The following is a 15,432-nucleotide window of genomic DNA, read 5'->3' as shown; positions in this document are numbered from 1 at the left end:
ATTAGTAGCCCAGAAAGAAAATGCTGAGAATGTCAGTTTGGGAAGGGTGGAAGGAAACCAGCGATCTTGATATTTCTGAACCCTCTATCAACCCATTTTTAGAACCTCTGAAGTGCTTGACATCTGATAGTGTTGGGTCTTTTCTTATTGCCAGCAGCAAGCATCCTTACTAATATAACCCTCTTCACAAGTAGTTGTGTTGCTAAGGAGTATTTATACACACTGTAAGCATCCTGCTCAGAATGCTATGTAGGGAAGCTACAGTAATTCTCTCTCAGCCATCAGCACCTACTTCAAACCACTGTATTGTAACTGAGTCCCAGGCTTAGCTGTGAAGGACTCACATGAGACTGATTTTACATTGACAGCTACACAGTCTTGTGGTCCAATTGTGGAAAACAAGAAAACTTGTGCTCTACGTCACTATTTCATATCACCACTTTTAGGTAAGTTAATTGGGAAATCGCTGAATTGTCCCAATCCCTCACCTGGTGATCCAATATACATCTTCTCAATGCAGAGATGAATTAAGGAATACACAAGGGCTGTCTTTTGGCAAGTTTTACTTAGCAAGTAGAGCAAGCTTCTTTCCATAGAAACAAGGTTTAAATGACTGATTTGTAAATCTAGTCACCCTCCCACTTGATAATTCTAGTACCTAACATGTGACATTGGTCTTCGTTGGTTCCCACAAGTCACCTTTTGATAGTTGGTCCTTCCTCTTTTGTACTTTTCCTCCCACATTGCTTTATCCCTATTTACTCTTTCCACCTTTCCCACACTCCCTTATATACACTATCTGCTTTTGTAGGATATGCAGATTTACAGCTATTCCAAGTTCAGAGCGAGCCTGTAAGCCCTTTCAAATTTCTGCAGGCTTTCTTAAAAAGAACTGGACAGTTTACAAATTAAACACGGTCTTATTTAAAAGTGTACTTTATTTCAGTCTGTAAGTCCTGCTATTTGACTTGCTCACATAATCCATTCCATCCAAAAAAAGAAATGTCAGCTGCTTGTAGCCATGTTAGCACAGTTGGCACAGCCTACCCAAAGGTCTTCCACTGGAGCCTATGGAAAATCTAAAATGTCAGGTAAACCACAAACTGGATGTTCTTATTCTCTGGGCCACGAGATTGTCAAAATCAGTTTGGTTTCTTAAAATCCACCAAATATCAATGGCAAGGAAGACCATAGAGCTGCTCTCTGATACTAAGTAATGTTGTCACTGAATATAATTTACCCTAAATGATTACTTGGCATCAGGAAGACCTTGGGGTAGGGGCTTTTCACGAGTAATACAAGCGCTGCTTGCCCAGGAATAAGCAGATGTCCCCAGAGCAGTTGTGTGCTACAGACTTCCTCCACCCTTTCTTCCCTCTCCATGGTTCTCAGGGCCCAGAGCTGAGAGGACAACGTTCAAGCTCACTGGAGGTTTGCACAGCAGAGATGAGTGGAGAAGGTATTGTGAGGCACTAATTTTTGAGGTACAATCTAAACACTAAAAATGATCATCAGAGCTCAAGCACTGGAGCCTATTTATATTGCCTTCAATTCCATTAAAGTTATTTACGTGTCTAGCCTGCTTGCTTTCTCTCAGGATGAAGGATAGCTGGGAGGTTTAAATGAGATACAGTATGCGACAGTCTAGCCCAGTGTCTGCATACCCAGTAAATATTACTCCCATCTACCTCCCCATCCCCAAATAAAGAGGTTAGTCCTTGAACTTTGAAAGTACTTCGTGAATAAGAAGAAATTAGTTTTCCTATCAACATCCTTGTCAGTCTGATTCTGAATTGCTCCCAAGACTACCTTCTCTTTTGTAAAATAAACACCTAATACTGTTTGAAATATACATGAAGTTTCATTTTTGTTCACTGTTCTTTACTTTCCATTGTGAAGTTATTTCTGAGGAACTGAAACCCCAGAAGGTAACCACAACAAAAACTTGTCCATTTTTTTTTTTTTTTTGAGAATGAGGATTCAAAGGCAGACTTGTAGAGAAGTCATATTCATACTTAGGAAACAGAAGCCAAATGCAGCCTCTGAAGGGAAATGTTCTAATTATTATCTAAAAAAGTAAAGTTATATAACTACATTCAAGGACACAAGACAAAGCACTACTTTAAAACCAGAATGACTGAACAGTTAGGTGAAACACATAGCTGAAATAGAAAAGGGGAATGGACTTCAGAACAATTTGAATTGGGACAATGATTCTTCAGTCCTAGATGTTTCTGTTATCTGAATATCTTGATTAACACTATTTCCTTTTTACCTCCCACAAGGTCTTCACTGAAATCGCAAAGCAGTATTCTCACAGAACTAAATAATGGTTGTCATTTTGTTAGGATTCAAAATTTCAATCCAGTAGCCATCAGGATCTTGAATAAATGCCAGGCCTTTCATTTTACCTGTAAGATAAAATGATTTTTATTATAGAGAGACTTTAAAAATTTTTTTAATATTTTTATTTTATTGTTCATTTAGAATATTTTTTATTCAAATTTTATTTTATTTTATTTTTATTTTTTTAAATTTACATCCAAATTAGCATATAGTGCAACAATGATTTCAGGAGTAGATTCCTTAGTGCCCCTTACCCATTTAGCCCATCCCCCCTCCCACAACCCCTCCAGTAACCCTCTGTTTGTTCTCCATATTTATGAGTCTCTTATGCTTTGTCCCCCTCCCTGTTTTTATATTATTTTTCTTTCCCTTCCCTTGTGTTCATCTGTTTTGTCTCTTAAAGTCCTCATATGATATTTGTCTTTCTCTGACTAATTTCACTTAGCAGTAATACCCTCCAGTTCCATCCACATAGTTGCAAATGGCAAGATTTCATTCTTCATTGCCGAGTAATACTCCATTGTATATATATACCACATCTTCTTTATCCATTCGTCCATTGATGGACATTTGGGCTCTTTCCATACTTTGGCTATTATTGATAGTGCTGCTATAAACATTGGGGTGCATGTGTCCCTTCAAAACAGCACACCTGTATCCCTTGGATAAATGCCTAGTAATGCAATTGCTGGGTCGTAGCGTAGTTCTATTTTTAGTTTTTTGAGGAACCTCCATACTGTTTTCCAGAGTGGCTGCACCAGCTTGCATTCCCATTTATTCAAATTTTAATCTGCATTTTAACAAAATACGTTGTTTTGTTTATAGTTTTAACCTTAAAAAATTCTGTCAGTGTTGCCCAAATACATGTTTCTGAGAATAACTCACACAGTATCTTCTACACATAGCTGGAAGCCAACTCTCCTGAAATAAACTGTGGGACCAGCTGCAATTTTAGGCATCAGATTTTTACTTCATCTTCATGATACATTTCATGCTACCCATTGAGTAGTCAAAGAGACTGTCTTATTTAAAAAAATTTATTTTGTATTTATTTATTTTGAGAGATGGAAAAAGCACGAGCAGGGGAGGGGCAGAGAGAGGAGCAGGGGGACAATGCTCCACATGGCCAGCACAGAGACCGATGTGGGTCTCAAACCCATGAACTGTGAGATCATGACCTGAGCTGAAACCAAGAGCCGACACATAACCCACTGAGCCACGCAAGTGCCCCAAGACTGTCTCATTTTAAAGAGGAAAATAAACTAAGGAGGTGTTGGGAGCAGGCAGCATGGCATACCCACACAGCCAAAAGAGTCATTGGCTTGGGGCATAACAAACTCTTTAAACACTATTCTAAGTCACTTGAGCTCTGCCAGTCAGTCTTTCTCCCAGGAATTCATAACTGGGATTGAGAAGCTAGAAGGTCTAGTAGTAGAGTTGTTTGCTTAAGTGCAGAAATGTGACCTCAGCAATCTATTTTGGGACCAAGATGCTAAATTAGTTTGACTCCTATCTCTCTCTGGCTCTTTTCCCCAAGATCAGCCCCAGAGGAACATATATGGAAAATGAAGAAAAAAAAAAGTGACACACCCTTGGGGTGATGACTGAGGACTGGAAAAGGTGGGGGTGGGGTGACTGTTTTAACCTGGTCCATGTGGGAATGGATAGTTTGGGCCTGGACCAGAAGGCAGTCCATCACAGTTGTGGGAGAATAAACAGAAGGGGTTTTGTTAATTTGGCTCTTGCTCCGCCCTGTGCCTTGGGCATCAGCTCCTACCCCCACGCTGGGGGAGGTTCAAACTACGGGTTCAGATGTCCTCAGGAGTAATTAAGGGCAGTACCAAGTCTTATGCCTGTGAGGAACGGACAAAAACAGGTGAGAAACAACTGATCTCCCCAGCCTTCACTTTCCACACAAGGTTAGGGAATAACCATCTTGGAAGGAAGTGCCTCCTACTGATACTCCTTTTCTCTGAGGGACAAGGGGGAAGATGTGACCTGAAGAGCTGCTCTGCAAAACATGAGGTGTTTAACTCTCGTTTTCAGGTGGCTAGGGATCTCTGCCTGGCCCATCTTCCTGAGATCGTGTGAGCTGTTAAAGAGTGGGGTCTAGCCTCCCCCGATTCACATTCCCTGATGCACTGCAACAGTAACAGTTGCAATGAAAAAAGACTCCTCAGAGACCAAAGTAACAAGAATTTGAGGAACATAACCATAAAACAAACAGTGGATTATAGATTCGAACAGAACAAATATCAAACCAATGGGCCAAGAGCTATTAAAGTATATAAAAGTGGGGGGTGCCTGGCTGGCTCAGTCAGAAGAGCATATGACTCATGATGTCACGGTCGTGAGTTCAAAGGAAAGTAAACTTAAGGTTTTACATTCAACAAAACTGCCATTCATAGAGAAAGGTATGGATCTGAGGCATACAAAGTTAAAACTTTTGCCTCACAAACCCTTTAAAAACTATTTTGGTTGAGATTCTTAGTAAAGGGACAGAAAAACCCACAAGATGCTGTAAGAGATACACAGAGAAAAGGTGGCCAAATACTTTGATATATGTATTATTTTCAAAAAGCCAAGGCCAAGTGGCACCTGGCTAGGTCAGTTGGTAGAGCACGTGACTCTTGATCTCAGGGTTATAAGTCTTAACCCCACATTGGGTACAGAGTCCACTGAAAAATAAAAACAAAAAACAAAAAAAAAAACCACACAAGGCCAAAGAAAGGAAAAATGTATCAGTAATATCTCACTCTGGGAGGATATCTGGATATCAAATCTTTTAATTGAAAACAAAAGGATTAAAATGAAATGTGAACTCTTTCAAACAAAAATTGAAATAATAAATTATGATGGCAGAAACAAATCTAAGTAAAATAATCATAATATGTGTAAATCCAACAAAATGTAGATATATACACTATTTCTTTTTTTTTTTTTTTAATTTTTTTTTCTTTTCAACGTTTATTTTATTTTTGGGACAGAGAGAGACAGAGCATGAACGGGGGAGGGGCAGAGAGAGAGGGAGACACAGAATCGGAAACAGGCTCCAGGCTCTGAGCCATCAGCCCAGAGCCTGACGCGGGGCTCGAACTCACGGACCGCGAGATCATGACCTGGCTGAAGTCGGACGCTTAACCAACTGCGCCACCCAGGCGCCCCTATATACACTATTTCTAGAGACGGACTTAAAACCTAAGGACATGCAAGGGTTGCAGAAGAATGAAAATGAAATACCAGCCATTATTAACCAAGAAGATGTGGTGTTAGTTACATGAAAATCAGATAAAATAGGCCTTATGGAACTTATTTTTGGATGGCTAGATACATGCTGAAATAGTAAAAACTGGTGGCCAGTGACAGAATGTGGTAAAGTCAAAAGTGGGGGAGAGAGCCTAGGATTTTTTTGTTTTTTAAGTAGTCTCTATGCCCAGTGCAGAGCCCAACATGGGGCCTGAACTCACAACCCTGAGATTAAGACCTGAGCTGAGACCAAGAGTCAAATGCTTAACTAACTGAGCCACCCAGGTGCCTGAGAACATAGGTTTTTGATGGCTCTTCCAGACTCTGAGTCTAGTCCCTTGTGAAGCCACCCTAGTTGCTGTCTTAGTTCCCTAAGATACCCAGGTATTTTTCCAATAATTCCTCTGTTTTCCTTACACTGGTTGAAACAGACTTCTTCAAAGTTCCTTGCACCCAGAGGGCACTGACTATATCAGTACCCTCTGTGGGTGCTTAGTAAATGTTACGTAACTCAAAGGAGAGGCCTGCGGAAAACCAGTAGCAGACTCACCATCATCAGGTTTCTTCACAAATTTGACTCCCAGTTCTTCAAATCTTTTACAAGCACCATGTACATCAGGAACAGCAATTCCAATGTGACCTGAGGTGGTCATCCCCAAAACAAGGCAGGCAGAAGGAAGAAATAATTACTTCAGGGTATCCAAGTATCACAAGTAGCTTCCAAAAGTAGTTTATTTCAAAATATAAGACACCTGAAAACAGACTGAGTCAAATAAGTTCAAAACATATAGTAAAGAACAAGAATCTAAGTCTTGGTTGGGTATAATAAACTAATCAGTAGCTCTGAATAATAAATTATGTAAAAGAGGCCTGATAGTGGGGCTCATGCATAGTTCAATCTGTTAAGAATTACTATATCATGAAAGAGTAATCCTTTATTCATACTGAATAGGTTTGTTGTGGACACTGCATACATAGCAGCCAATATAAACCTACAATCCTGTCATCCTGACTGAGAGATTATAGACGGGGGCAGAAGTGTATGCTAGCAGAAATGGGATTCTTATCAACCACAGGTTTTGTTTTTTAAATTAAAAAGTCCACTGGAAGTATAATACTGAGACTGAAAAGTAAAATCATTGTGAGAGTAAATGTAGAGTTTAGGTAGAGACTACGAAATTAAACAATTCCTAAATCAAATTTTTCCTGGAAAATGAAAATAACCATACTCCTAAGAAGTTGATTATTCTTAATATATACACAATGCACAAATCACACAAATCCATGTATATTACATACGCATAGGCAAACGTACCAAATCCTCGAGGGTCTGAGTTGCCACTGTGGTAACTCTGGGTCTCATCATCTTCGGTGCCCCAGTTGCTACAAAAGGAGGGAAAACATAATTACAAGTGACTGATAGAACAGATATTCTGAAAAGAAAATTGCAACAATCTCTTTGAAATCATACCATTTAAATATACTTGGTTTATTCCTTACTACTGTAAATATTAAGTTTTCAACCACAGAAAAGGCAAATGGGCAAAATATGATTTTAATTAGGCTAAGGAGACAATAAAACCAGGCATCTGGATAAGACCAATAATGATACCAACAGCAACTGTCATTTATTGTACTTTATTGAGGATACTTTGAGGACTTCATTAAATCTTTAACAACAGCTCTGTGGGCTAGATTTGAGTCCCCATTTCATAAATGAGACTGCCATGGAGGGAGGTGACAGAACTTGTTCAGGGTGGCAGAGCCAACACTCATGTCTAGTCTGTCTGATTCCAGAGCTGTTTTGAATCAGGGACACACTAAATCACACACTCTGAAATAAATGCTCTTTTGTTAGTTGTTCAAGAGGACACAGAAACAACGTAAAAAATTAAAAAAAAAATTTCTAAAATCCTGAAGTTATGAAGACGTTAGTTACAGTGCTTCAATATTCATTAGCTGTAGTTTGGCAAGTATCTTGCCAATTCAGTCCTACATTCTCTATCTAAAAGACAAACTAGCCCTACCGCCTTGCCCTACCCACCAAAACAGTACAAAGACCAAAGATCCATGATAAAAGATTCAAACTGTTATAAATGCAAACTGATTAGGCAGATCTGGTTTGAATTAAGCTTGTAAGTAAGGAAAAAAAGGTTTAAGAAAATGTAGAATATATATAAAAAGATAAAAACTCATACTCACTGTGTCAGTTCAAGTGTAGCTTTCCTGGAGAACACCCATGCTACTTTTTCATTTTTATCTTTTGGGATGTCATTTTTTTCCTCATAAGCCAAGAAATAGATTGAAAATTTCATAGTGGGAAAATCTGATTTTTGGAGTAGCCTACAATTAAATAACAAGTTAATCAATTAACAATAGGAAAAGTTGACTCATATTAAAATCAGTATGACAATATTCAAGTTCTACTAAGAATAAAAGCCCTATGTAGTGAGGCCATTTAATAGGAAAAACAGGGAAATCAATGAAAATATCTCACTAAAAAAAAAAAACCTATTTATCTGTAAATATCAGTGAAATTAAAAAATTTTAAAAAGCAACTTTCATAATTCAATTTTTCAAATATAATAAAACTTATCTGGGATTATAGTATTTGCTTATAAATGGCAAAATGTATCTTCAAAAGAAAATTTTGTCTAATTTTGGTGAAAAATACAATGTATTACCTTATTGTTCTTTCAGATATATGGCATTCAGTTAAATAAAATACATTTACTGAGTTCTTACTATGCCAAAATTAGGAAAAGAAACTAAGGATAAATGGTTAGAAGGAAGGACAGATGAGTATCACAGAAAATGTGAATGTCAATGAGAAAGTGGTTAACCATATGAGATCCTGCAGAAAGGTCAAGCAGCATTAAGACTGAGAATGGGTCACTGGATATGGAAAGGTCCTGCGAGGCCACTCTCAGCAGCATGGGGCAGGAGAGAAGGGAAGGTACCCAGGTAAAACAGCAAGCATGGTTGACCTATATAGGTGATCGGTGATGATGGGAAAGAGGGCAAGGGAGCAGAAGGCAAGAATCATGCTAGAATGGAGAAGACTTAAGATTGTTTGTAGGTTGAGGGAAAAGAGCCATGTAAAGGCCACTTTTATGCAAACAGGCTTGAGCCATGGAATGTAGAAAGGGCCTATAGGGACCACCTGGCTGAACACAGACAGGCCCATCAGGCGCCCCACCTCACAGGCCCTAATTAACCAATGGGCTACTTACAACCAGGAAGAGCTACCAAAAAAGGAAGAATTCCATACATTGCCATACATCCTCATCTTCCCCTTTAAAAACAGTCCCCACCCACTGCTTCCTTGCAGACACCTCTCCTTTGCTGTCTTGCCCCCCACTCCCCTGCAGTATATTCAATAAACTTCTATACCCTTTGTTCTGCCTCAGGTGAATTCTCCCACCTCCCGTGCCACAGCTTCCTCCCAACTGATTGTTGCCCCACATTTGGGGCACAGCCTCTAATGGAGAGACATCCCATTTAGACACCACAAGCCAGCAGAAAGGGAATAACTGATGTGAGACAAAGAGTGAATGAATTACTAATCCTAAAGTTTTAAAAAACGTAATTGAAGTCATGGCCTATAAAGTGAGTTTAAAGAGTATAAGATTACTTTGCAAGGAGTAGGGTAGAATAAGGATGTATGCAATTTTATTTAGATTATTGAGGATTAAGTGCACAAAGATGGCCCTATTTGTAATCAATAAGAGGGAATGGTTGAAGCCTACCTAGCAAATGGAAATTTCTAAGTTCTATTTCAAGTCTTTCAATTATCACTGCTATGTAATATGCCTTGGTCCACTGAGACCCAGACATTGACTTATCACAAATAAGATTTACTCTAACATGTTTATAATAAGGCAGCAAACACCTCAAATACCGTCATGAAAAACAATCTCTGCACTTACTAAAACAGATTGCACAAGGCTTACAGACCAATCAGGTGGGAACTAGAGCAAATAAACCTGTTGTATAACCTGCTTTTCTCAGCTGAGTATATCTTTCAGTATAATGTCAAGTTGCACCCTGTTTGGAGGCTCTTGAAAAACAAGGTCAACACTGGAGTCGATCAGACCTGGATTCAAATTCCTGCTCTGCCATGTACCCATTGTGGCATCTGGGGCCAGTAACTTAATGTCTTTAAACTCTGGTTTCTTCCTTCATTTGTAAAATGGGATATAAACTATTTCATAAGCTACTATGGAAACTGTATGAAGAAACATATACAGTGCCTGGCAAATACCAAGTCTTCAATGTATTTGTTTTCACTCTTTTAAATGTTCTGTAAACGTACAAAACTACTTTTTCTGGAAAGAATAACAAGAAACTGTTAAGAGCAATAATCTTTGGGGAGAAGGACTGGGAAAGGGAGGTGACCATTTTTCATTTTGTATTTTTCTGAACTGGTCAGATTTTCTAAACAAACATATACTGTATTACTTGAATTTTTCTCTCAATGGAAATGATCTAGGCAGTAAAATAAAAATCATTTACTTTTATTCTTTATGTATCTATATTGTCAGACACAAACAAACTCTCATGTTATCTAGGGAAACAAATCAAGAAAAATAAAAAGCTTTAAGGATTACAAGATCAGTAGACACTACCTATTCAGCAAAAGAGAACACACACTGTAAAAATGGGACGGATGGCCAGTTTTCAGTAAACTCATTTATTTGCTAAATAATGCATGTTTATAACTACATCTTTTCTGAAGTAAACAAGAGGCCATAACATTGAAGGTTCATAACATGAACACATTAAGGGTTAAACTTGCAGCTCCCAGAGAGAACAGAGGTAGAGAACACACAAGTACTCATCCCTTGCTGTCCAGAGAGCCTGGTTGGCACAAAGAAGAACTTGACAGAAGCCCTGGCAGGTCAAACCTAGTCCCAGACTCCTGACCAAAAGGACTTCTGTGATTTTTTTTTTTTTTTTACTTTATTTAGTTTTGAGAGAGAGAGAGAGAGAGAGCAAGTGCACTCGCACAAGTTGGGGAGGGGCAGAGATAGAGGGAAACCCAGAATCCAAAGCAGGCTCCAGGCTCTGAGATGTGCAGGGCTTGAACTCATGAACTGTGAGATCATGACCTGAGCTGAAGTCAGACGCTTAACCAACTGAGCCACTCAGGCACCCAAGGACTTCTGTGACTTTTGAAGAAAAGTTTAATCTGTTTTTTTTATTTTTAATGAAAACATTCCCTATATTTACAAAACTATGGGCACAGGGAGGGGCCAAGATGGCAGAGCAGCATGGAAGTTTTTTTTGTCTCTCTCGCCCTTGAAATGCAGCTAGATCAACACCAAACCATCTTGCACATCTTGAAACCTGATATGAGGATTAACACAACAATCTGCACAACTTGAACCAGAGAACTCAGCAGGTATATGGTGCGGAGAGGTAAACTGGGGAAGAGAGAAACCGTGTAGGGCAGGGAGCTGGTTTTGCTCGTGGAGAGGATAGAGACAACTGGGAGAGTACAGGAAAAGCACCCTGCCCCCTGAAAGCAGCTGAAGAGAAAGAGTGGAAACACCTGCAAGGGACTGAATGAGAAAGGGAGAAAGGAGAAAGAAAAGGGTTTAAATACCATTAATGACTATCTACAGGGGAGTAGAGTCTGAAACTCCGCAACTTAATACATGGCAGAGCTCTGATGGGAAGGGTGAATCCCCAGGAGCAGACGGTGAGGTCTGAGGGGTCCTCATGCCACACAGGGAGAGGCAATTCCCCTGCTGGGAGGACATATGGGAGAGGCTGTGCAGCCTCCCCACAGGCAAAAGTCCTAGTGGACCTGGGAAAACAGTCATATTCGCTAGTGGTAGAACAAGGACATTAAGGGTTCAATGAAGCCTGGCATCAGATGTGTGTTGTGATTTACCATTATCCCTGAAAAGCTGCAGCTACACAATCATGCAAACTTTTTCTGGGGTGGGCTGGCACCTGTCTGCAGTCTCTAGGCATCTGCAGCAGCGCAGTCTCACAAACTTTCCTGGGGGTGGACCAGCACCTGGCCATTGCTCAGCATCTGAGGTGGTCAAAGCCGTAGGGCCCTCAGAAGTGAGAGGTTTGGAAACACAACCTCAGTTGAGCTAAAACTCAGGAGGGAGGTGCCGCCTGCCAAGCTGATGGCTTGATCACTGACAGTATAGAAGAGGGAAGTAGACAGAAGCCAGAGACAATGGAGGGGTGCTTGATTGCCAGTGGGTGAGAGCACAGAGTTCTGATACTAGAGACTGGGTAGCTGGGTGACACCATTTTCACCCCTCCAACACATGTGCATACACGCCTACACACGCCACAATGATCCATCCCAGTAAACTAAGCAGTGCATCGAGTGGAGAACAAAGCTGTTATAACCAGGCCCCAGCCAAATGGGTCAATGGTGCTCCAGAAGAACACCACAAGTCTCTCTGCCTGCTTAGTTTACGGACTATAAAGTGCTTCATAGTTTGACTTCTAGGGGAAACTGGATGTAATTTCAATCACATTTCTTTCTGTTCACTGGTCCATCTATTCAATGTTTTTTCTTTTTCTTTTCTTATTCTTGAATACAGAAAGAGAAAAAAACTTTATTTTTATTTCCTTTTTTATGAAAAAGATTCTAATTTTTTCTACAATAGTTTTTACTTTTTTGTAAATTTTTAAAATTCTATTTTACTTTCATCACTTCATTTTATTCTATTTTACTGTATTCATTTTTTTCATTTTCAAACATTTTCCGTTTTTTCTTTTTTATCTTTCTTATCATTTTTTTCTCTATCGTATCAAGCTTCTTTCAACAACCAGACCAAAACACACCTAGAATCTAGCATCCTTTATTTGATTTCTTTGTGTTGTTTTTAATTTTTTCATTTTTATTTATTTATTTATTTTATTAATTCTTTTACTTCCTTCAAAATGATGAAATGAAGGAATTCACCCCAAAAGAAATAACAGGAGGAAATGACAGCCAGGGACTTAATACAGACACAAGCAAGATATCTGAACCAGAATTTAGAATCACAATAATAACAATACTAGCTGGGGTTGAAAAAAAGCATAGAATCCCTTTCTGCGGAGATAAAAGAAGTAAAATCTAGTCAGAACAAAGTTAAAAATGCTCTGAGATGCAATCTCAAATGGATGCCATGGTAACAAGGATGGATGAAGCAGAATGGCGAATCAGCAATATAAAGGACAAACTTATAGAGAATAATGAAGCGGAAAAAAAGAGGGAAACTAAGGCAAAAGAGCACGATATAAGAATTAGAGAACTCAGTGACTCATTAGAAAGGAATAACATCCGAATCATAGGGGTCTCAGTAGATGAAGAGAGAGAAAAAGGGGTAGAAGGTTTATGTAAGCAAATCATAGCAGAAAACTTTCCTAACCTGGGGAAAGACACAAACATCAAAATCCAGGAAGCACAGAGAACTCCCATTAGATTCAACAAAAACCGACCATCAACAAGGCATATCATAGTCAAATTCACAAAATACTCAGGCAAGGAAAGAATCATGAAAGCAGCAAAGGAAAACAAGTCCTTAAACTACAAGGGAAGAGAGATCAGGTTCACAGCAGACCCATTCACAGAAACTTGTCAGGCCAGAAAGGAGTGGCAAGATATATTCAATGTGCTGAACTGGAAACAAATACAACCAAAAATTCTTTATCCAGCAAGGTTGTCATTCAAAATAGAAGGACATATAAAAAGATTCCCAAACAAAAACTAAAGGAGTTTGTGACCATTAAACCAGCCCTGCAAGAAATTTTAAGGGGACTCTCTGAAGGGGAGAAAAGACAGAAAAAAATGACCAAAAATAACAAAGACTAGAAAGGACCAGAGAACACCACCAGAAATTCCAACTTTACAGGCAACACAATGGCAATAAATTCATATCTTTCGGTACTCACTTTACATGTCAACGGACTAAACACTCCAATCAGAAGACACAGGGTAACAGAATGGATGAGTAAACAAAAATCCATCTATATGCTGTTTACGAGAGACCCATTTTAATGACCTGAAGACACCTTCAGATTGAAATTAAGGGATGGAGAACCATCTATCATGCTAATGGTCACAAAAGAAAGCCAGAGTGGCCACACTTGTATCAGAGAATCTAGATTTTAAAATAAAGAATGTAACAAGAGATGAAGAAGGGTATTATATCATAATTAAGGGGTCTATCCACCAAGAAGATCCAACAATTGTAACATTTATGCTCCAAACTTGAGAGGACCCAAATATATAAATCAATTAATCACAAACATACAGAAACTCATTGATAATAATAGGGGACTTCAACACCCCACTTACAACAATGGACAGATCATCTAAACAGAAAATCAACAAGGAAACGATATCGTTGAATGACACACTGGACTGCACGGACTTAACATATATTCAGAACATTTCATCCCAAAGCAGCAGAATACACATTCTTCTCGAGTGCATATGGAACATTCCTCAGAATAGATCACATACTGGGACACAAATCAGCCCTTAACAACTACAAAAAGATCGAGATCATACCATGCATATTATCAGACCACAACACTATGAAACTCGAAATCAACCACAAGAAAAAATTTGGAAAGACAACAAACACTTGGAGATTAAAGAACATCCCACTAAAGAATGAATGGGCTAACCAATACATGAAAGAGAAAATTTAAAAGTACATGGAAGCCAATGAAAATGATAACACCACAGCCCAAAACCTCTGGGACGCAGCAAAGGCGGTCATAAGAGGGAAGTATATAGCAATCCAGGCCTTCCTAAAGAAGGTCGAAAGGTTTCAGATATGCAACCTAACCTTACACCTTAAAGAGCTGGAAAAAGAACAGCAAATAAAACCCCGAACCACTAAAAGACAGGGAATAATAAAGATTAGAGTAGAAATCAGTGCTATTGAAACCAAAAAAAAAAATATTAGAACAACAGATCAATGAAACCGGGAGCTGGTTCTTCGAAATAATTTAAAAAATTGATAAAACCCTAGCCAGTCTGATCAAAAAGAAAAAGGAAAGGACAAAAATAAATAAAATCAAGAATGAAAGAGGAGAGATCACAACCAACACAGCAGAAATACAAACAATAATAAGAGAATATTATGAGCAATTATATACCAATAAATTGAGCAGTCTGGAAGAAATGGACAAATTCCTAGAAACATATAATAAAACTACCAAAACTGAAACAAGAAGAAATAGAAAATTTGAACAGACCCATAACCAGTAGAGAAATCGAATTAATAATCAAAAGTCTCCCAAAAAACAAGATTCCAGGGCCAAAAGGCTTTCCAGGGGAATTCTACCAAACATTTAAAGAAGAATTAACACCTATTCTTTTGAAGCTGTTCCAAAAAATAGAAGTGGAAGGAAAACTTCCAGACTCATTCTGTGAAGGCAGCATTACATTGATTCCAAAACCAAAGACCCCACTAAAAAGGAGAACTACAGACCAATTTCCCTGATGAACCTGGATGGAAAAATCTTCAACAAGATATTAGCAACTGGATCCAACAATACATTAAAAGAATTATTCACCATGACCAAGTGGGATTTATACCTGGGATGCAGGGCTTGTTCAATATCCACAAAACAATCAATGTGATTCACCACATCAATAAAAGAAAGGACAAGAACCACATGATCCTCTCAATAGATGCAGAGAAAACATTTGACAAAATACAGCATGCTTTCTTGACAAAACCCCTCAAGAATGTAAGGATAGAAGAATCATACCTCAAGATCATAAAACCAAATATGAAAGACCCACCGCTAATATCATCTTCAATGGGGAAAAACTGAGCACTTTCCCCCTAAGGTCAGGAA

At 38.8% G+C, this 15,432-nt stretch overlaps 1 protein-coding gene across 1 annotated transcript in view; it reads right to left on the bottom strand.

Annotated features, from left to right (window-relative positions):
• Positions 1–920: 920 nt before the first annotated feature.
• GLO1 (glyoxalase I) overlaps positions 921–15,432 on the bottom strand; it is a 37,016-nt gene continuing 22,504 nt past the window's right edge. The window contains exons 3-6 of the mRNA XM_015069787.3: positions 7,795–7,935; positions 6,908–6,975; positions 6,143–6,232; positions 921–2,411 (exon numbers count right to left, since the gene is read on the bottom strand). Coding sequence (XP_014925273.1) covers positions 2,323–2,411; positions 6,143–6,232; positions 6,908–6,975; positions 7,795–7,935 — 388 coding nt within the window. The 3' untranslated portion in view covers positions 921–2,322. The remainder of the gene's footprint in view (positions 2,412–6,142; positions 6,233–6,907; positions 6,976–7,794; positions 7,936–15,432) is intronic.

This window comes from Acinonyx jubatus, chromosome B2 (genome assembly GCF_027475565.1).
Source record: "Acinonyx jubatus isolate Ajub_Pintada_27869175 chromosome B2, VMU_Ajub_asm_v1.0, whole genome shotgun sequence".
In the NCBI taxonomy this organism is placed as follows: Eukaryota; Metazoa; Chordata; class Mammalia; order Carnivora; family Felidae; genus Acinonyx; species Acinonyx jubatus.
The sequence above is the reverse complement of the archived record's forward strand: the minus strand, read 5'-3'. Positions and strand labels throughout refer to the sequence as shown.